General features: G+C 42.1%; 1 protein-coding gene and 1 long non-coding RNA gene across 12 annotated transcripts in view; one reads left to right on the plus strand and one right to left on the minus strand.

Moving 5' to 3' along the window:
• PPFIA2 (PTPRF interacting protein alpha 2) overlaps positions 1-21586 on the minus strand; it is a 298064-nt gene that overhangs the window by 152446 nt on the left and 124032 nt on the right. For 8 of the 11 annotated variants that reach the window (XM_082240942.1, XM_082240945.1, XM_082240943.1 and 5 more), the window contains one exon: positions 659-721. In XM_082240942.1, the coding sequence (XP_082097068.1) occupies positions 659-721 (63 nt within the window). Of the gene's footprint in view, positions 1-658; positions 722-3506; positions 3845-21586 lie in introns of those variants that run through there. The other 3 variants (XM_082240940.1, XM_082240948.1, XM_082240949.1) reach the window with 2 other exon arrangements.
• On the plus strand, positions 5824-11192 carry LOC309542307. Its single transcript, XR_014224180.1, has 3 exons — positions 5824-5917; positions 10914-11068; positions 11166-11192. It is a non-coding gene; the product is annotated as an uncharacterized lncRNA (long non-coding RNA).

Consider the following 21586-nt stretch of genomic DNA (forward strand, 5'->3'; position numbering starts at 1 on the left):
TATTTCAGTATATAAAAAAATTGTCCAGTAACACCTTAAGAGACTAACTCAGAAGCGTGCATGCACACGAAAGCTTATACCAAGAAGAAACTTAGTTGGTCTCTCAGGTGCTACTGGACATTTTTGTTTTATATATATATATATATCGACTACGTCAGACCAAAACGGCTACCTACCTGAATATTTCAGTATATGATAAATGCAAAGTTATTCATTTCCTGCAAGTGGCTGTTGTTGTTGGGGTGATAGCGGATTATGTAGAATGCAAAGACTGCTACTGTACTACAAGCTTTTGAATAAGGTTTACCAAGAAAGAACAACTTTAGTTCCTTGGGTGATCAGGCCAAGTTTAGAAGTTAAATAAACATGGCCTTGAGGTGCTGCATCTTTCGTTCCAAATGATGAGAGCACTGCGCTGGAAGGAAGCAACTCTGAGGGAACTGTGGCAATGTAATCACAGACATTACTAGCAAAGCTGTCAAATTATAAGAGAAATGCTTTAATGGCAATTCAGTAACCAGCTTAGATCCTTCACTTGTAGTATAATACACAGCATGCCTGGAATGAACATGATGTCGTAAGATGACAGAAGAGCAAATTCACATAATGAGATTTTGCATTTATAATCAGACAAAAATCCAAGATATGTAGAACATACATTAGGGCAGGATATGGTCCTTTGAATGTTATTCTCAATGCTCGTACCAGCAGCAACCGTCATCTGAAAAAGTGTGCAACAGAGAGTCCACTGAATTGAAAGGATTTGCTTTAAAAACAACACACACATATAAATAATGCGACAAACATTAATGTATTTTCATTTCCACTCAACTGTGAGTTAACCTTACTGCAAAGCGTGTCTTAAAATCTCACATTGCAAGTTAAAAATTATTGTAGATTAGCATAGTAAGAACATATTGCTGATTGTACAGCAAACAGGTTATTATTGATTGAAAAACGCCAGAAAACCATTACTTGTATGCAATATGCTTATAGTTTAGTTCTGGTGACTTTAGAGTAAACAGAAATGTGGGGTTTACTGTTCAAGGTCATGATCCCACAGGGGAGTTTTCCTGCACAAGGCCAACTGCAACAAATGGAAGTTGTGCAAGAACACCGCTAAGTCAGTATGTCGGTCCCATTCATTTCTAACAGGGCATGCACAAGAAAACATCTTCCTGGATTGTACCCCATATCCAGGGCCCTATCTGCATTATACATTTAAAGGGTCCTCATACCACTTGAAGCAGTCATGACTTCCCCCAGAGAATCCTGGGAGCTTTAGTTTGTTAAGGGTGCTGAGCTTTGTTAGGAGACCCTATTTCCCTCACAGAGCTACAATTCACAGAGGTCTCCGGGAAGAGGAAGTGACTGCTAAACTACTTTGAGAACTGTAGGTCTGTGAGGGGAACAGAGAGCACCCTCAACAAACTACAACTCCCAGCATTCTTTGGGCAGGAAGTCACAGCTGATTAAAGTGGTATGCTGCTGCTTTAAATGTACTGCATAGTACAGATGGGGCACAAATCAATGTGTGTTGCTATCAACATTCAAGACTATTCTGCACACAGTACTTGCTGACAACTCGCACACTTAAGAGCATTATGAATCTTGAAGTCACACAAACACATCATGCCAAAATTTGTTATACAACCATGTTTATTGGCTAAGCCAAGCCTTGCAGACATTGAAATGTATACAAATCATTTATATTTTGTTGCACTTTTTAGACATATTCATGAAAGGAATAAAATTTATAACACAATAATAATTATGCTTTCTCTACTTTACAAGATAAAATGCTTTTTTATTTGATGCAAACATTAAATTTTCATAACCTGGAACAAGTAGCTTTTGTCCACACATGCTTTAAAATGCTCTTTCTTTTTTATGTTACTGCTAAACTGTCTGGCAGGAATTTACAATGCATTGGTGAAATTATTTCTTGCTGCTTGCAAAGGTTTAGAAATTTAGATCACGATCCAAGGGACTCTGCACAAATCTTAATTCCACCTCACTCCTGAGAGCCTCATAAGGCACATTCAAACTGCCCTTTAAACTCACTTGAACAAAACAGTCAGGATTTGGCACAATGAATATTTACAAAAAAAGTGGGGTGCGGGAATACCACTATCAGCTCTTTCCTTTTCAAAATTCGCAAAACTGATTTTTCAAGTTTAAAGGGAAACACTCAGGGGAAAAATGTTACCCTGTGTTGACAGTGTGTATGTGTGCTTCTGGAGAATGGCTATATAGACTGTGACAGGACACCTGGGGAAGTATTCAACAAAGTTTTAGCCAGAGTAGACCTACAATGAAATTATTGGACCTAACTTCGTCACATTCATTAATTTCAGTGGGTCTACTAAGTTGCAAACCACTCATAAGATTTAATCATTGAGCCACACGTATCAAGACTCCTCTTTTCCTTAGTGGAGGCTGCTCTAGAGTAAACCATTTTAGACTTCTAGCCAAAATGCCCCTTGACTAACAAGCATAAAATGTACAGATAACATGCAGGTCTAACAATATCAATATTCTTTTGTTGTTGTTGTTGTTGTTGTTGTTGTTGTTGTTGTTGTTTTACCTTTTCATGGTAAGAAATATAAGTTTTGTTCCAAAAATCTGCCTAAAAATAAACCCTATATACTCATCAGTATTATAGATAGGGATGAAATGTGGGGTGGAGGAGGGGCAGAGAGCTAAATTCAGTATTATTTAGGAATTGACACTATTAAGTTCAGTTTGCTGGGAAAGTGAAGCACAATGTCGCAACTTTACAAACTAAGCTCACATTAAACATGCAGGAGAACTCTTAAAAACTTGAAAGTCACTGAAGTTTTACAAGAACCATTTAAAAAGCAGACGGTAAACTCGTTTCCCCAAACTGTATTTTCACAATGAAAATATGTCATAATTGTAGCATTCCATGGCCCCATCTGCACAATTAAAGCAGTACCATACCACTTGTCACAGAAACTGCTGTTTCTTGAGGGCGTTGAGAAGTTGCTAGAAGATTCCTATTCCCCTTTGCAATTCCCAGAGTGGTTTAGCAATAAATCCCTCTTCCTAGGGAACTCTGGGAATTGTAGCTGGGAGTGGGGGGTGGGAATAGAGATCTCCTAACAAGTCTCAGCATCCTTGAGAAACTACAGTTCTGAAGCTTCTGAGCCATTATTGCTCAGAGTGGTCTGAAAGCACTTTAAATATATACAGTGGTACCTCGGGTTAAGTACTTAATTCGTTCCAGAGGTCTGTTCTTAACCTGAAACTGTTCTTAACCTGAAGCATCACTTTAGCTAATGGGGCCTCCTGCTGCCGCCACGCCGCTAGAGCACGATTTCTGTTCTCATCCTGAAGCAAAGTTCTTAACCTGAAGCACTATTTCTGGGTTAGCGGAGTCTGTAACCTGAAGCGTATGTAACCTGAGGTACCACCGTACATCCATGTTTATAAAAGGGAGAGAGAGAGTGTGTATCTGTCACAGTAAACAGCAGCGGCCTTACCACGCTACGTGCAGAACAGCAGCCAGAATTCCAGATCTTGATCCTCTGTAGCCAGCCAGCCAGATCCATTGAACATACTCAGCTGCCATAGCACAAGCAATCATTTGCTCTACGTCAGCTAAAGCAGCCCTCTGGACTTAGCAAGTGGGACAGATGTGCCCAGCTCTGTTCAACTTGCCCTTCAACCCCCTTACACTAAGCAGTGGATGTTGGCTTTCAGGGCTCTACAGGGCATACGAGCGGCTGTTACTTTGGACCCCCTCCCCTCCCCTGTCTAGGCACCGAAAAAGGTGGCTGGCAATCCTTGGCTGAAGGCAGATGTTGCATCAGTGCTGAAGAAGTGAGGTCACAGAGCTAATGCAAAGGGGTTACTGTGCCCTCAGCAACTGCATCACACCTGATTCTATTATTCTTTGCCTGAGAAAAATGGCAGAGTCATAACTTTCATTTTAACATTTCTAGAGATCCTTCCAAGAATACTGAAAATATCTCTTTTGTGTATTCACTAGTGCATACATTTCATTCATGTCACAATTTACTTTTAGGTTCCCCCTGCTGCGCAGATAAAGTAGGTCCTATCATTAGTGATATTTTGATAATATCGCATTAGCTTTACCAACTTATTAATGTCATTTTGTTCAGGATCCAAGTTGTGCTTTAATTGATTCAGAAGGTTTATCCATGTCTAGGCCCTTACTCTCCATAGCAAAGTCCATCGGGTACGATTCAGCGACTCTGGCTGTGTATAACACCACCCACTGAAAGCATATTACTTTTCCCAAAGAACCCTGGTAACTGTAGTTTACCCCTCACAGAGCTACCATCTCCAGCACCCTTTTAAAAACTACAATCCCCAAGATTTTTGGGGGCGGGGCAGGTCATGTGATTATAGATGATTTAAATGAGTTTTTAATGTATGCCGTGAACACAGCCTGTGACCTAGAAGGCATCACAGCCGTACCTGTTGAAAAGCAGAAAAGTAAATTACACATGTTATCAACCTTGACTTTGAATCCTTCAGATTCTTTTTCATGGCTTTTTAAACCCACAACCGCCCGAGAATGCTGAATCCAGATCAGGAACTTGGCACAAGAAGAAAAGACTTACTTTTTTGCCTCATGGCAGTTCCCCGCCCCCCTTCTCCAAGCTACAATTTGCTTCAAATAGCAGCTTCAGGAAAGAGGATCATTTTCATCTACAGATCTTTGCATTGTGGTTCAGATCCAGACCAGGTCTTTCTGATCATTTAAAAAAGAAAAGAAGAAAAATCCCAAGCAGAGAATTCAAAGCCATGGTTAATTTTGCATCTAGTTTGAACCTAAAGATCCTACTGATGTATCTGATACTCTCATATGCATTTGAGCATCATTTCTAATTCTTCAGCCTCTGCGATCCTAATAGCCTGACCATGTTCATGTTTACTAGAAAATAATTCTTACTGGAGGTACTTCCATATTAGCGTGCTAAGGAGCACAAATTGAGTCTCTCTTTTTTTTTAAAAAAAAAGGTATGCAGATAGTTTCCCCAGTGAAAATTATATAGATGACATATTTCCAGAGCTCCTTTAACTAGAATAAAAAATAAGCACAGTACTTGAAGATTCATTTTATATGTTCCTTGCACAATGCTCAGAATGACCCTTCATTTGGTGAATGAAGTGATTTATATGGCCCACTCTCTTCAGGTCCATCAAAGTTGCCTTTGTGACTGTCACCTTATCTATAACAGTCAGCTTGTTCTATGTAGACATTGATCTTTTGTTGTTAAGAGTACTGAATCAAACAGCCTGCTTTTATTTCTGTCGCCTTTTAAAAAGATAAACCACTGATTGATTTGGCTGTTGGCTTTGCCCCTATCATCCTTAGCCAGCCAATTTTGCCTTATAGCATCATTCTCAAACCATTTACCTGGGAAGCTTACCACCAAAACCAGTCAGAAGTAGGCTGTTGTCAGGATTTCATGTTAGAGTCTTTCTACATGGGTGCACCTCCCTCCAGAATATTTTAGGCCAGGCTTCCTCAACCTCGGCTCTCCAGGTGTTTTGAAACTACAATTCCCATCATCCCTGACCACTGGTCCTGCTAGCTAGGGATCATGGAAGTTGTAGGCCAAAAACATCTGGAGGGCCAAGGTTGAGGAAGCCTATTTTAAAAATTCTGCCATCATATACATTTATGTGTAGTAATCTTCTGTCCTCTGACTCCACAGTCCTCAACCATTTAAAGGTCTTCTACATTCTCAAAAGATTCCATCCTTTCTGCTCCACATTCTTAGAACTACTTCCAAGAACCTCTGTCTGATTCCAAACCTCTTACTTAGTGCCCACAGATGCCAGTGTGCCTGCCAGTACCGTCTAAGGTGACTATGAAATGTCTCAGTCAATATCCCTTCAGAAACCCACAATACACAAGGTAATGTTTGCCCTTCTTGTTCAGTTCCTGTTTGCACTTCCTCAGCCCCTCCAATATTGAACATGCCTGCTTAAACGTGCCCATATTTCATGCCCATATGTCACCACTGGACACCCTCCTTCCTTTCCATTCCAAACAGAGGAGAGGTGCAAAGAGCTTATCTCAGAGAGTGAACACAGGAGTTTCTGATGAATGCAGCAGCTACACTGGTGACTGGGAGTGGCTGCCAAGATCATATAACACCAGTGCTGAAAGATCTTCATTGGCTCCCAGTACGTTTCCGAGCACAATTCAAAGTGTTGGTGCTGACCTTTGAAGCTCTAAATGGCCTCAGTCCAGTATACCTGAGGTCCAGCGCCGAGGGCCTTCTGGAGGTTCCCTTGCTGCAAGGTTACAGGGAATCAGGCAGAGGGCCTTCTCAGTAGTGGTGCCTGCCCTGTGGAACGCCCTCCCAGCAGATGTCAAGGCAATAAGCAACTATTTTACTTTTAAAAGACAACTGAATGCGGCCCTGTTTAGGGAAGTTTTAAATGTTTGATGCTGTGTTGTTTTTAATATTTGGTTGGAAGCCGCCCAGAGTGGCTGGGGAAACCCAGCCAGATGGGCAGGGTATAAATAATAAATTATTATAATATTATTATTATTGTGTCGATACTTTTTTTACCCATCAATGGGGCAGCTGATGGGGGGAGGCATTCCTGCATCATCTTGCACTCTTCTTTCTCCTTCCCTCTCTCCTTCACCCTATCCCTCTCCCTTTCCAGTTTGGTGGTCCCTGTGTTATACTAGAACCCCACAGTAGCCACTTTGTGATTGGCACCGCCCAGCACTCTCTTAACATTCAAATGTGCCCAATGGCTTTAAAAGGTTGGTGACCCATATCTCATTCCCTTCAAAACAAAGAATTGTAGAGTTGGAAGGGATCCCAAGGGTCATCTAGTCCAACCCCCTGCAATGCAGGAATAATTCCCTCTTCAGAACTCACCTTTTCCATGAAGATTTGGGTAGAAACCCCAAGTTGCCCCACCCTACTGTAACTCTGCCAAAGCACATGCAGCTGAAACAACTACACCTACTTGCCCAGATTAACCTGGCTTCTCCTTAGCTCCCCCTTCCACCATTGCTTCTCCTATGCTAATCCTTATCTTATTCTCCAAAGATACTTATGAGACACCCACAGCCCTTACAGCTTGGCTGCAACAGCTTCCCCTCCTGCCGTTTTCCCTGGTGGTAGAAACATGCATAGAATACAGTGGATGCTTGGGTTGCAAATGTGATCTGTGCGGGAAGCATGTTTGCAACCCGCAGCGTCCGCAACCCACATTGCCGTGTCTGCGCACATGCGGGTTGCGATTTGGTGCTTGTGCGCATTCGCAAAGCACGATTTAGTGCTTCTGCACATGCAGGAGCGCCAAAACCCAGAAGTAACCCATTCCAGTACTTCCGGGTTCGGTGTGGTGCGCAACCTGAAAACGTGCAGCCTGAAGCGTCTGTAACCCGAGGTATGACTGTACTGTAAAACAAGCAAATGCGTGCAAGTATCTTGCTTTGCACTGTATATTCTGATCACAAAAAGTAAGTTTCCCAGGTCCTTTTTATCCACATCAATATCCTCCCTGCTACTCTCTCCCATCTGATTTGTCCTGTGTCCCTATATAGTTTCTTACAACAGAAACATGGAAAACTTTAGTGTCTGTCATCCCCATACTTTCAAAATCACAAGGCTTCGAATCAGTACTTAGTCAGAGGTAAGAACGTGATACAAGATTGATGCTTATGATTCAGAGGAAGACTTTTGTTGGAGACCTCCCAAGAAACTATCCACGCTTATGCCCACATAAAAACTGATCTACAAAAAGACTGACTGCATTAATTAGGCAATACTACATATATTTCCATATTGGGATGGGGGGGGGCAAAACAGAGCTTGGCGCTCATAGCCATGAGTCTCTGACAAAAGCTGCCTTGAAAAGAATAAGAAAAACGGCAACTTTTAATAAAGTTGTGACAGAGCATTCTGTCCTTTGAAGTGTTAGCTTGATGGCTATACAGAGAGGGGCTCATAAAATGATGGCAGAAAACATGTGGTAATTAACTTGACATGCACAAGGTCATATCCAACACTGCTGCTCAGCTAGCACATAGGAACTCAGCTAGCATATCAACTTGCACATAGGAACTTTCCCTTTTCCTCTTCTGCTGCTTCCCGTACACCTCAAAATCTGGAGGACCCTTCAGAACCGATTTTGAAGGATTGTGAGGAAAGGAGAGGAAGGGGAAGTCCTGTGGTGCAAGTTGCACTCCACACATGCAGTATTGGATATAACCTACAACATCCCTCTCTCCCCCACTCCCTGTTCAATAAGTCATTTTTGTGGCATATCCCCCACAAGTATCTATCCAACCATTTAGCGGAGATCAAACTCTGCATTCCCCACTTGTAGGCAACAGATGGCTAGACTTAGCTTACGCATTATAGGATAATTGCCCTGATGTAAAAATGCTGAACCAATGTTTCACTCCTATAAAAGAAAAGGAAAAACAGAGCCGAACAAAAAGACTTTTGCTTTGAGACAATGTCTAGTTCTGAAACTTTGATAGGCAGTAGCCCTATTCACAAATTACTTGTGTGTAGGGCATATGCATTCTGAACCAAATAATAACTTCTAGCAATCATAGACTGAGGTATGCTTCAAAATTCACAATCACAAATTGTTAATTCTGTGTTGGACTGTCTTCCAATGACTAATAATCAGAATGCTCCTCCTAAAATAAAGTTCTTTACCCGTACAAAAATGGATTGAAATTTACAATAAGCTAAACAGTAATACATTCAAAATGAACAGCCCAAATACATGCTATATACATAGATAGATATAGCTGGATATGCTTTCAATACCACCATCAAAAACTTTCCTTTAATACATCCCTCAGAAATGCTGTGATTCAGGTACATAACATGTAGGTGGGGAGCTTTCTTCCCTTTTCCTTCTCGTCACAAAAGAAGGTTAGAAACAACAACAAAATGTCAAAACACTGGAATAACTCACTACTCAAATGTCAAAAACCAAGCAAGAATGTTGATACTATCACACACACAAAAAGGTGTCAAAGGAACAAATACGCAAAAACAAAAATTGATAAAATCTAAGCACGTATCAATACCACCTCCATCAACAGCTTCAAAAGTCAACCAGTGACAGCACCACTCATGCCTACCCACAACACAGAGCCATCCCTGTCTCTTCAGCATAAGTCACCACAGCCCACCATCTCCCATTAATAGCCCCAAAGATTCCCTACTATAAGAACAGGGAGACTTAAGAATAGGAATGTTTTTAGCCTAGATCCACTTCTGGTTCATCTAAGTCTTCATTTCAGCCTTCCAGATCCCTATCACCAAGCCCTGATCCTTATACAGCAATGTTTCCTGACTCTGCCTGTATCATAAAACAAGTCAATCTGTTGATCCAGGCACTATGGGGGCCTGTGTCTATTCTTCTTCTATCCTGTAATCCTGCATCTTCATACAGTTCTACCTTGGCACTCAGACGTTTTGGTTCCCAACGGCGCAAACCTAGAAGTGAGTGTTCTGGTTTGCAAACGTTCTTTGGAACTCGAACATCTGGCGTGGCTTCAGTGGCTTCCGATTGGCTACAGGAGTTTCCTGCAGCCAATCGGAAGCCGTGCCTTGGTTTCTGAACATTTTGGAAGTTGAACAGACTTCTGGAATGGATTCCATTCGGCTTCCAAGGTATGGCTATTTCAAATCACAAAGCCATTTTGCATTTCAACCACGTTTTGATTATGTATACAGACGCAAATTTATTTTGAACCTACATTGGAACTCAGTGTTTCTAGCAAATTCCCTGGAATTCAGGTAACTAAGGTGCAAGGCAATATCCCCCACTACATACGATAACTTTGGATAAAAAAATCTCAAATGTCATACCCTTGTGGTTCCAAGTGTGGACAAACAAGTAATATTTGATTAATGAAACATACAGGCTTGTAAACTCTTCTCCTTGAACTCTTCTGCTACCAGACAGGCTTCTCTTTGAAAGTTGGAGAAACCCCACTTGCCACCAGAGAGAGGTCCTATAATTTGGCACCATTTGTAATGCCTTGTGTGCTCTTGTCTTCTACTAGTTATAGATTTTGAACTCCTGTCTCCTACTGATTGTACATGATCCTATAAAACCCCACAAAAAACCCCACCACTCACAAATAACAGCCCCCAAGTATCAAACATTTTGATGCCTATGAAGTATAACAACAACCCTTACTTACGAAAGACATTTGTATTTGTCAAACATGATGTTAGTTGAAAATAAGTTACAGAAGAGATTCATGCTATCAATCATGGTTACTTGTTTCTTGACAGCCAACACAATTTTCCCAGTATAATTTTGCATCTTGTTCCACAGATATTGCTGTGGGAGAAGGGGGAGGTGTGGGAGGGAAGGAAGCTAGGGAGAGGTGCAAAGAGAAATACAAGCTTAAAATGGGGGAGAAAGGGGATGGGTCAGATAAGAGAGTTCTGTCAACTTTAGCAGAAGCAGAGACAGCACAAAACCTTTACAAGAGACCGTGATAGCCACTAGCTTGGATGACTTTAAAAGAGAGAATAAGACATATCTGTGAAGGATTATCCATGGCTATTAGCCACAATTGCTATGTTCTATCTCCACGTTTTGCCTTTGACTGCCGGTTGCTGGGACAGATGCAGTTACATTTTGTCTCCGCTTGGAGGTTTCCCATGAGCATCTGGTTGGCTGCTGTGGAAACAGAGACCTGGGTTAGATGGGTCCTTGGGCTGATTGAGCAGGTCTTTTCTTACATTCTTACGTTCTTATCATTCATGGAGAAAACGGGTTGATGCGAGGCTAGGACACAAACAACTTTGATCGAAGGACTGGGCAGAAAGCAGCAGAAGTGAGGGAAAGGGAGACAAAGTAGAACGCTTACTAGATCTCAGGATCCTTTCTGATTCTAGGCTTCATTTTCTCCCTCTGCTTAACCCAGAAGACTTGGCTTCTTTCTGTTTCATAAAAAACAGGAACTTCACTTTATCATAGACACTAGGCACCAAATGCTATCTGGAGGACTCTTCAAATTGGGCAGAACAAGGAAGCAGTAAAAGTATGGAAGGTATGGCAGTGGAAGGAGCAGGAAACAAGAGGGAGGAAAGGGGACAGAAGGCCTTGCAGGACCAGACTTGGGAGCAATTCTTTCTTTGCCATTTCAGATCCATCACAATGAAACTGGAAACATCTTAACATGATGTGAGTGATCTTTACACAGGAAAGTATATTTGATCGCTCACTAATGCGCTCTTTAAGCAGCTTAATTTGCTCTGGTTTAGCATTTTCTTAACAGAGGGACACCACCAGGCTGTCGAACAACCCCACAAATGACTGGATTAATTTGTAAATATAGAGATCAGAAAGGAAAATCAAAGAAAGGATAACCCCACCTGCTGGTAGCTGTGCTCACACACTGCCCATCTAATGAGCCAATGCATGGTATTTTGAGAAAAAGGTTTCCTTCCACCAGCTGTTAGTTCAACTAGTGACAAAGGAGCCACAGCTGAGGCTTTCAGGGAATGATGCACAGTTTCCCGATAAACACACACACACACACACACACACACACACTTGGAGAAGAAAGAAATGGATGCTGATTTTTCATTACTGCTGCTTCACATTACTGAGTTTGCAAAGGTGGCAGCAGCAACAGCAAAGCTGCTGCTTTTATTTTTTATCTCAAAATTTATATACCATTTGATTGTAATTTTTATATTTAAAAAACCCCCCAATGATTAAAAAGTTTAACACAGCCTTTGCTAAGATGATGCCTCCCAGATGTCTTGGACTACAACTCCCATCGGTGCCAACCAGCACAGCCATGTTGGCTGGGCTTGATGGGAGCAGCAGTCCAAAGGAGATAACCAGGTAAGTGAAAGCCGGGTTAACTACAGCTATTGAGAACAGGCTGATGGGGGCAGCAGCAGCAGTTTCCTGTCCAAAATCAAAGTGTGGGAGAAGATGCCAGTTCTTCTCTATCTGGCTCCTCATTGGTTTTTGGAAGTGAAAAGAGACTGATGATGGGAAGGAACTGTTATGTACTGAAGTTCTTACCCTGAGCCAGCAGGGGGATACTGTAGATAGTTATGCAAATGAAGGATTGAAAGTGACGTTCAGTGATTGGATAGTTTGTATGCAAATGAAGGATCGAAAGTGACGTTCAGTGATTGGATAGTTTTAGAAAATGGCAACAGTTACATTGTTCTGGAGCTCTATATAAGCAGGCTGACTGAGCTCCTCAGTTAGTTCTGTTCCAGCTTACAAATAAAGAGCTGCTTTGGAAGAATCGCTGTGTCGTCTGATATGTTCGCACACAACTTAACAGGAACCTCTCCCTGCTATCGCATCCTTAATTAAGGTGGTCAGGTGCAATGGAAGGAAGATATTCTGAAGCTTTAACACTTGGGTAGAAGAATGGAATTTCAATTGATATAACTTGCATGACATTCTTTTTTTTAAAAAAGAGACCCCTTCCTTTTATCCAAGTATATATAAAAAAGTGTGGGTTCCCCCCCCTCTTATACATTCCAAAAAAGTATTAGGCTTTCTGGTGCTCGGCTTCAATGAATCATTGTCTTGATAAATTAGAGTGTTCAAGGGGCTTTATCAAAGGTGTTGAGTTTTGATCGGGAGAAGTACACAAGCAGCTCTCTGTGTTACGGGGGCTTTTATCTTTTTTGCAACAGCAGTTCCTTCACACAGCATAAGCATCTTTTCAGAAACTCAGAGGAAACTTCAAAAGGTGTTGCAGTGCAGCACAAGAAGGGGGTGGGGGTTATATTGTACCATAAAAAGACAGCTTATGCCCTGAAATCTTTCTATTTCCTGAAATAGATTAAGAAAATGTCACAAGGGTCAACAAGGTAGAGCCCCATGGCTCAATGATTGGTCCTGCTGACTAGAAAGGAGGGGTCAAAAAAAAGGTGGCATGCTCTAAAAAACAACCCATTAACCGAGAATGAAAAATCATTTTAGGGTTAAACTCTATAAGCATTTTAGGGTTAAACTCTATAAGCATAGAGTCACAGAAAAGAGTTGGAGTGTTGGAAGGGACCCCGAGTGTCATCTAGTCCAACCCCCTGCAAGGCAGGAATTTCAACTAAAGCATCCATGAGAGATGGCCATCCAACCTCTGCTTATAAACCTCCAAGGAAGGAAAGTCCACAGCCTCTCATGGGAGTCCGTTCCACTGTTGAACAGCTCTTACTGTCATAAAGTTCTTGCTGATGCTTAGATGGAATCTTCATTTTTGTAACCTGAATCCACTGGAAGTTCATAGGGAGTCAGCCCTCCTGAAGATGTGGAACTTACATCTGAGTAAATAGTCACAGGATTGTGCTGTCATAAGAACAGAGATGTAAGAACAGAAGAATAGCTCTGCTGGATCGGACCAAGGGCCTATTTAATTCCCACATTAGCCAAGCAGATGCTTAAGGGAAACCCATATGCAAAACCTGAATGCAACAACACCCTCCCCACTTGCGATTACTGTATCAGGAAATGGCATCCACCATTGGATGGTAGCCATTTATTTTGGGAAAAGAAGAGGTTCCTTTCCAGCAGCCCTTTCCTAGTCCTGTGCTGCCAGCCGCAGCAGAGCTCTGCGGAGGGAGAAGCCAGCCGACCAGCCAAGTCTCAGAGGCGTACTTGCCTGGAGGCAGAATCCATATACAAGGTCCAGTCCTAAGCCCAAGAGTACCTCAGTTCACATAGTCAGATGATCTGGGGGTAAAGAAAGCCGAGGGTCCAAGGTTGCAAGAAGCAGCAAGGTCTGCTCAGGAACGACAACAAATGTTGTTTCCAGCAATTGACTGAGGCTGGAAACCCTGCTTAAGAAAGCTGGAGCCAGCTGGTTCTCATCAGGAGCAAGAAGGCTGATCAGCAGCAGGTGGAGTCACTTTGCATTCTGCTGCTTCAGGCTGCTGCTCAGCAGGTGAAGTCAACTCATGGCTCCTGACAAGCCCATTGACTCAGATAAGAGAGATCCTTCTTACATACTTCCATTTGGAGAGCTCACTATTTATACCTGCCCTCCATTTCCTGTCCCTTAACCCGCTGATTATTCATCTCTCCTCTTTTTCCATAACTGCCAAGCTTACTCAGCAGTCTTTGGTGAGGGACTTGATCAAAAGCTTTTTTTAAAACCTTAAGTACATAATGTCTTCTACATCAACTCCAGTGCTTATCGGCACTCTCAAACTGCCAATTGTTTTCTTTTTAAAAAACAACAACACATTTGCTAAAGTCTTGCCAATGAGTAGTTGTTCTGCTTAAAATGGATGCTGGGAACAAATTGGCACAAAAGACTCAGTAAGTTACATTTCCAGTTCCAAGCAGAAGATCTACTGTCTTTGATTTACTGTTGGCTTTTCTTCAGTGTGAAATACATGTATTTATGCAAAGGAAATTAAAATTGTGCACTTCTGACTTTTTTATTTTTTCTGCAACAATCTGCAGTGAATAAATGAATGAATGAATAAACCACACAGTTAAAAGAAACTAATAACTCATATTTATCAAACTTCAGGCCTTTTCCATTCCTAAATATGCTTTAAGTATTTCCATTGTTAAATGATCTCTCTCTATGCATTGTCTGCCCATGCATAAATTGCCAATAAATTGCCACAAGAGTTTGCAAGACCATTTTTAGAGCAGATTTCAGTAGCAGAACTCCAGACTGTTAACACTATTTCTAATTGTACAGAACTACTGGCAAGCTGCTTAAACCCACTGTGGCTATAATAAAAGGAAACAGATTGAGGGTGTAATATTTAACAACAACAATTCATCCAGTCACTCTTTATTTTTTGAAGTGATTTATATATTTGAAATCAATTAGATTGTCAAAGGCCAAACCACTAATGAATGTAATTTAATACTTTGTTACTAATGCACAAATAAATAATCACATGGGAATTTCCAATTGGGAAATCTTCCTATTTCCTTTTTTCTCAAACTGAAAGAATAAACAAATATATCAATTTGCTAACCTGTGAGTTGTCCCATATATATTTTCCATATAACAAGCAAAGCAGGACATAACTCCATAAAATGAAGCAGTATTACAAAATATCCTTAGTCATCAAATTCTAGCCTAGCCTCCTTTTCTAACTTTCACTGCTAGCTTTGCAATGTTCTGCACAACTTTCACATTTTCTGTATCGTTGCTACTTATTAGTCATCTCTTATAAAGATTTAGATTTGTAAGTGAAATGGGGGAAAAACCTGTCTCTGGACTGCATCACTGCAGGAGAAAACTTCCATGACACAATATTCTCCCTAGGGAAAAGCATTCCTACACCGAAAACTAGCATATCAGGAAGGAGGCTAGGCTAGAAGTTAGAGCACATGCTTTGAGTGGAAAATGTCCCAAGTTCAATCCACAGAATCACCAGGTAAAGGTGAAAAATACATATTTCTGAAAACCTGGTGGGTCCTTACCAGATAGTGTAGACAGCACTGAGTCCGATGGGCCTGTTGGACTCAATATCAGGCAGCTTCCTACGCCCCTATGCAATATCTAATTTTCTATATTAATGGGGGTGGGGAGCGTATGGAAGAGAATTCAATCATGTGAGTCCCCACCTGAAATCTGGCTGCAATCTCTAATTCTTGTTTGTGAAAACCAAGTCCAAGTGAAGCTGGAAAGGGCACTTCTGGCTGCAGCCACCAACTAAGGCTTATAGGACAATCCTATGCATATCTACTCAGGAATGATTCATCGGTGGGAATTTCCCACTGATTAAAAAATGCAGTAGGGACACGGGTGGCTCTGTGGGTTAAACCACAGAGCCTAGGACTTGCCAATCAGAAGGTCAGTAGTTCGAATCCCCATGACGGGGTGAGCCCCTGTTGCTCAGTCCCTGCTCCTGCCAACCTAGCAGTTTGAAAGCATGAAGTGCAAGTAGATAAATAGGTACTGCTCCAGCGGGAAGGTAAACGGTGTTTCCGTGCGCTGCTCTGGTTCACCAGAAGCGGCTTTGTCATGCTGGCCACATGACCCGGAAGCTGTGCGCCGGCTCCCTCGGCCAATAAAGCGAGATGAGCGCCGCAACCCTAGAGTCGGCCATGACTGGACCTAATGGTCAGGGGGCCCTTTACCTTTACCTAAAAAATGCAGTCTTAAGCAGCAAAGCTGGATCAAGGAGAATCTCCAATCTATGTATCTGCTTCTCCTTGGAAGAGTTTAACCCTATTGCAAAATAGGCCAGTCAGTGGCTCTTGCATAGCCTGAGCCAGGGATGAGGCAACAACAGATCCCTTGAAGCTCTCTGGTAAGCTCCTGTCCTTGACTGGCCAGCTGCCAGATTCATACCCGTGAGTTTTTGTAGAACTGGGGAATCGGGCACTTCCATGGGGACATTTGTTCCAGAATGTGGGTAAATAGAATACTGCCATAAATGGGACAGTTGTGGAATTCCCCCTTCCTTTTGATACAGTGTGGCCCAGCTTGCTAGACCTTTGCCTCTTCCTCCTGCCTAGTCCACTCATGGAGAAGTATGGCCTTCACAGTCTGCTCCCTGTGCCACGTTAGGCTGCATCCTGCACTCCTAGAGGACCAGAAGCAGCAGTACACTGGAAGTTGAGTATGACCAGTCAATGGAAGCCACTTATTGGATGTTTTCTTTCCAATAAGAAGGTGAATATCTAAAGTCATCCCCCAATGTTAATCATCATCAACATGTTCACCACCAGTTTTCTTCCCCCCGAAGAACAGAACTAACGCAAATAATTTTCTCATAACTTTTTTGTTTTTTTTTAAATTGTAGAATCCTTTAAAATCATAAGACTATAGGCAGTTCAGGCTTCAATCATTGTGGTTAAGACAACCCTTTTAATAGAATCACAGAATTGTAGAGTGGGAAAGGACCACTAGAATCATCTAGTTCAACCCCCTGCAATGTAATCATTTTCTTTTTCTTTTTGCCCAACTTGGGGCTCGAACCCACAACGTTGAGATCAAGAGTCTCATGCCTTATGGCCTGAGCTATGATATAGTTCTGTATAGGAATGCATTTAGTGGCTGCTATGGCATGCAGTTAATGGGGCATTTAAAGCACAATCTCAAATTAAGTCCTTGCCCTTTGTTTATGCCGGGCCTTATTTTCCCTGACATACATCTCTGACCACAGCAAAACCTCTTGCCAGAGCAATGCCTTGGATAGTCACATTATATACAGCTCAGAGTTTATGTAAAGGTTATATTATATTTTAAACAACAATGCAATAACATGAGTGAAAGGTGAGCACTCCAGGAAGAGTGCCAATGAGAAATATTGATTCAGTGAAGTTCTTTCAAAATACAAGCTGCAAGGGCAACTCAACCACTTTGATACCAGGGCAAGAGGTTTTGAGCTCTCTACAGCAATCTATTTTCCAGTTTTCTGCTTTTTCCCTTCCCTTTCCACTCTTTTCTTTTCTTATGGCTCAATCTAATAAAGTGTTGAATAGTGAATACTCCAAGATTTGCTTTCCTATCCTATCCTATCCTATCCTATCCCAAACTACCAGCGATAGATTACAATATAACCTTAATATGCTTTACAATAGTTCTGCAAAATAAGGTAGGCAAAGAGATGGTGATGTCTGGCAAACGTAATGGCTGAGCAGACATTTGAATCTGAGCCCCTAAGTACACTCTCCACTGCAATTAATAAATAATAGTAATAACAATACTACTAATAATAATAGGATTTCTATATTGCCCTTTATCAAAAAGATCCCAGGGCAGTGTACTACATTAAAAACATATTTTACAGAGCATAATAATAATGTAAAAAGCATGACACTAGATTCCATAGGGATGTTTATGCACATGCTGAAATGTCTTTTAAATAATTAGCTGGATTAATCAAGATTTTATGCAGCATCAGCCACAATAGGACCTTAAGTACTGTATATTATTCACAAAATCTGCATCAGGGTTAGAGAAGTCCAGATAAGGACCATTTACATGTGGTTTTCTTTCCTACAATGCTACACCCATGTTGTACATGTTGTATCCATTTTATGTGGGGGGTGGAGAGGGTACCTGCCTTTCTCTCTCTCAAATTCATGAAGCAACTCAACTATAGCAGCTATATTTCGTATGACAATTTGCTGTGGGTAACCTCGTTCAGCCCAAGGGCCACATTTCCTTATGGACATCATTCTGGCGGCCACATGCCAGTGGTGGGATGGGCCAATAGCGCACAGAACAATGACATGATTCCTCCATTGGTACAACAGGCTACATTCTAGCCGTGCAAAGGTCAGAGGTTTCTACAAACACCACACCCCTCTACATCCTACTTTCCAAGCAAGCAAAAGGCAAGATCACAATTCAAGGAAGCATTCCAGCTCAGCAAAAGCAGTCAAAGAGTGGGTGGCAGTAATCCAGAGAGCATCCCAAAGGCTGCAAGGGCTGGATTTGGCCCCCAGGTCTGAAATTCCCCCTCACGGCCAGGTCCCCAAAATTTCTAATCAGTGAAACTAGAAGATACCTCACCTCCCAAATGTCATATACAGTCATACCTCGGGTTACAGACGCTTCTGGTTGCACGTTTTCGGGTTGCGCACTGCGCCGAACCCAGAAGTACTGCAACGGGTTACTTCTGGGTTTTGGTGCTCGTGCATGCACAGAAGCACCGAATCACGACCCACGCATGCACAGACGCAGTGCTGTGGGTTGTGAACTCTGGGGGTTGTGAACGCTGCGGGTTGCGAATGTGCCTCCTGCATGGATCATGTTCACAACCTGAGCGTCCACTGTATAACCAACCTTGAAATCTCAAAACAGCGAAGGGCTTTCACTGTGGCTCGTTGTCAGGCCCTCCCCTCAGCCATTCAGGAAGGCCGTTATAGGAAGACACCATACCAGGAGAGGAAATGTCCATGTGTTTCTGGGCAGCAGGAAGCAACGGAACATGCCTTTTCCCATTGCCAGTACTATGTAGACATATGAGCCAGGTTTATCCTACCTATCCTGCACAAATTCCCAGGACGTACAGAACAACTCAACATCTCCCTACTACTACAGGATGAAAACCCAGATGTTACACCCTCAGTTGCTAGATTTTGCACTGCCATGATGGATATTCGCCAAAGGATGGTTTGTACTACAAACCAGTCCTAAACAGAAGGTCCATATTGCAAGACCGTTATTCCCCCAAGCTCCACCCCTTAAAGTTGTTTCAACTTCATGTTCTCTAGTTCTTATCAGTTTTAATTATCAGTTCTTTTTCATCTGTGTTTAATCTCGTACCCTATTCACATGTTTTATCCAACTGCTACTTTATTCATATGCTTCTCTTACGCTGGTCTGAGACGGTAAAAAAAGTTTATTCACTGTATTTAGAACACTGTATTTTGAACAACTGCAGAGATCTAACCACAACCCTGAGCCCAGCGTCAAGTATCTATTTTCCACAGTTGGCGATTTCGAGCACATTAAGAAGGAAGGGTTAATTTTCCTTGGGGAGAAGCAACATGTACAAATAAAAAGCCAAGCCCAAATGTGGCTGCTTCATATACACCCCCATACAGCTGCTACGGAGTGCCCACTCTCCCATCTGTCCCAAGCTGTATACCAAATTGGAATTGTCATGATCGTTCTATTATTATCTTCCTGGCTGTGGAATCATGCCCTCCTTGCATCCGTGATGCTGGAAGCCCCCTTTGTGACTTCAGCCAGGGGAGATAAAAGGAAAGGAAGAAATGAGTGGGAAGAAACAATGCCTGATATTGCTGCCTGCTTAAGAAGGCTATGGCAAGTTGCTATGCAGTGTTGCTAAAATGCCACACTGTGATGCTTTTCTTTGAAACATATTATAGGGTACAAGAGTTAAAAATTTATACTAGGAGGCTCACAAAAGTATAAAAATGCCAGGACTTCTTTTCCTTCCTTTTTTATTAAAGAGGGAGAGATTTCATTCTCTGGGAGTTAACATAATCTTTAGGGTATTTATGGCCACATGATTTAGAAGACTAAAACTTAGTACATGTGTTGTGCAAGAGACTCTAATGAGCACAGACCTCTGCAAAGGGGCATTTGTACATCTTCCTTCAAAAACCAGCCAAAAACTGCACCCTAAAATGGCAAAGGTCCTCCTATCTCACCCAGAAAGCTGAAGTGCATATGTATTGTAAGATATATTAAATCAGGGGTAGCCAACATGATGTTCCTCTAGTTGTTGTGGACTGTTGCTCCCAAGTATTGGCCATGGAAAGGTCCACCACACCTGCAGGGCACCAGCTTGGCTATACCTGCCTTATATACTATAGAAGTCTGAAGTGAGACATTGCACGCTCTCAAAGGGAGAACATAAAATTTACTGCTAAATGATTACAAAGTACTTCCACATAACAAGAAATTGAAACTGGTGCCTAGATTCTGTGGTTTCTGCAAGGGTATTTAAATGGGACATGTTTGTATCTAACACAAACGAAGAACAAACATAGCCTTAGTCTCATAACAGAGGCAGCAGTCCAGAACAGAGCAAGCAAAGCCACACAGATGATAGAAGTCCCCTTGTTCCCCATAGAAAGTGGGAGTTCCAATGTCTCTTTACACACCTGAATCAGCCTGAGGTGGAGCCGGATTTCCAGTACCTAGGTAAGGTGAAGGGACCCCTGACCATTAAGTCCAGTTGTGGATAACTCTGGGGTTGTGGCGCTCATCTCACTTTATTGGCCGAGGGAGCCGGCGTACAGCTTCCGGGTCATGTGGCCAGCATGACAAAGCCGTTTCTGGCGAACCAGAGCAGCGCACAGAAATGCTGTTTACCTTCCCGCTGGAGTGCTACCTATTTATCTACTTGCACTTTGATGTGCGTTTGAACTGCTTGGTTGGCAGGAGCTGGGACCGAGCAATGAGAGCTCACCCCATCGCAGGGATTCGAACCGCCGATTTTCTGATCGGCAAGTCCTAGGCTCTGTGGTTTAACCCACAGTGCCACCCGCGTCCCTTTTCCAGTACCTATGTTTGAGTAATTATTATATTATTTATGTGAGAGAGATGCATTTGGGACAACAATCCAGTCACTTTTGAGAGCCAGCATTGTGTAAGAGTTAAAGCCTTACATTGGGGAGAGCAGCATTCAAATTCCCCCTCCTCATTACTGTGGGATCTTGGGCCAGCCATGCTCCATCAGCCTAACCTAGCTCACAGGACTGCTGTGAACTTAAAATGTGTCTTCTTCCCTGAGTAAACCAAAAGCCATTTGAGAGCTTATTTACTCCTGTCACAAGAAACTCTATTCATTTACATATGGACACACATACTACCGGCACCTTTTTGTATGCTTTCGGTCATGAAGAGCCCAAGCCTGAGTGCAATAATGTTTAATAGATCTAAATCAAGCAGGCACCTTGTAATTATATCAAGAGGTACTTAAGAGGCTCTTGTTTCATACTGAGCCTGGAATCTGCTTTGCTATGGAAGCTATTTTATAATATAAATAATCTATTTTAAAAGTGCCATTATGTCAGAGGACTGTGACTGAAACACCTCCAGGTTAAAGGAATGCATTATTCATTACAAGGCCTTAGATAGTCTTTCCAAATAAATCATACCGTGCAAAAGAAAGAGGGAAAAAAGACAAAC

This window comes from Podarcis vaucheri (assembly GCF_965113315.1).
Source record: "Podarcis vaucheri genome assembly, chromosome: 10".
Taxonomy (NCBI): domain Eukaryota; kingdom Metazoa; phylum Chordata; class Lepidosauria; order Squamata; family Lacertidae; genus Podarcis; species Podarcis vaucheri.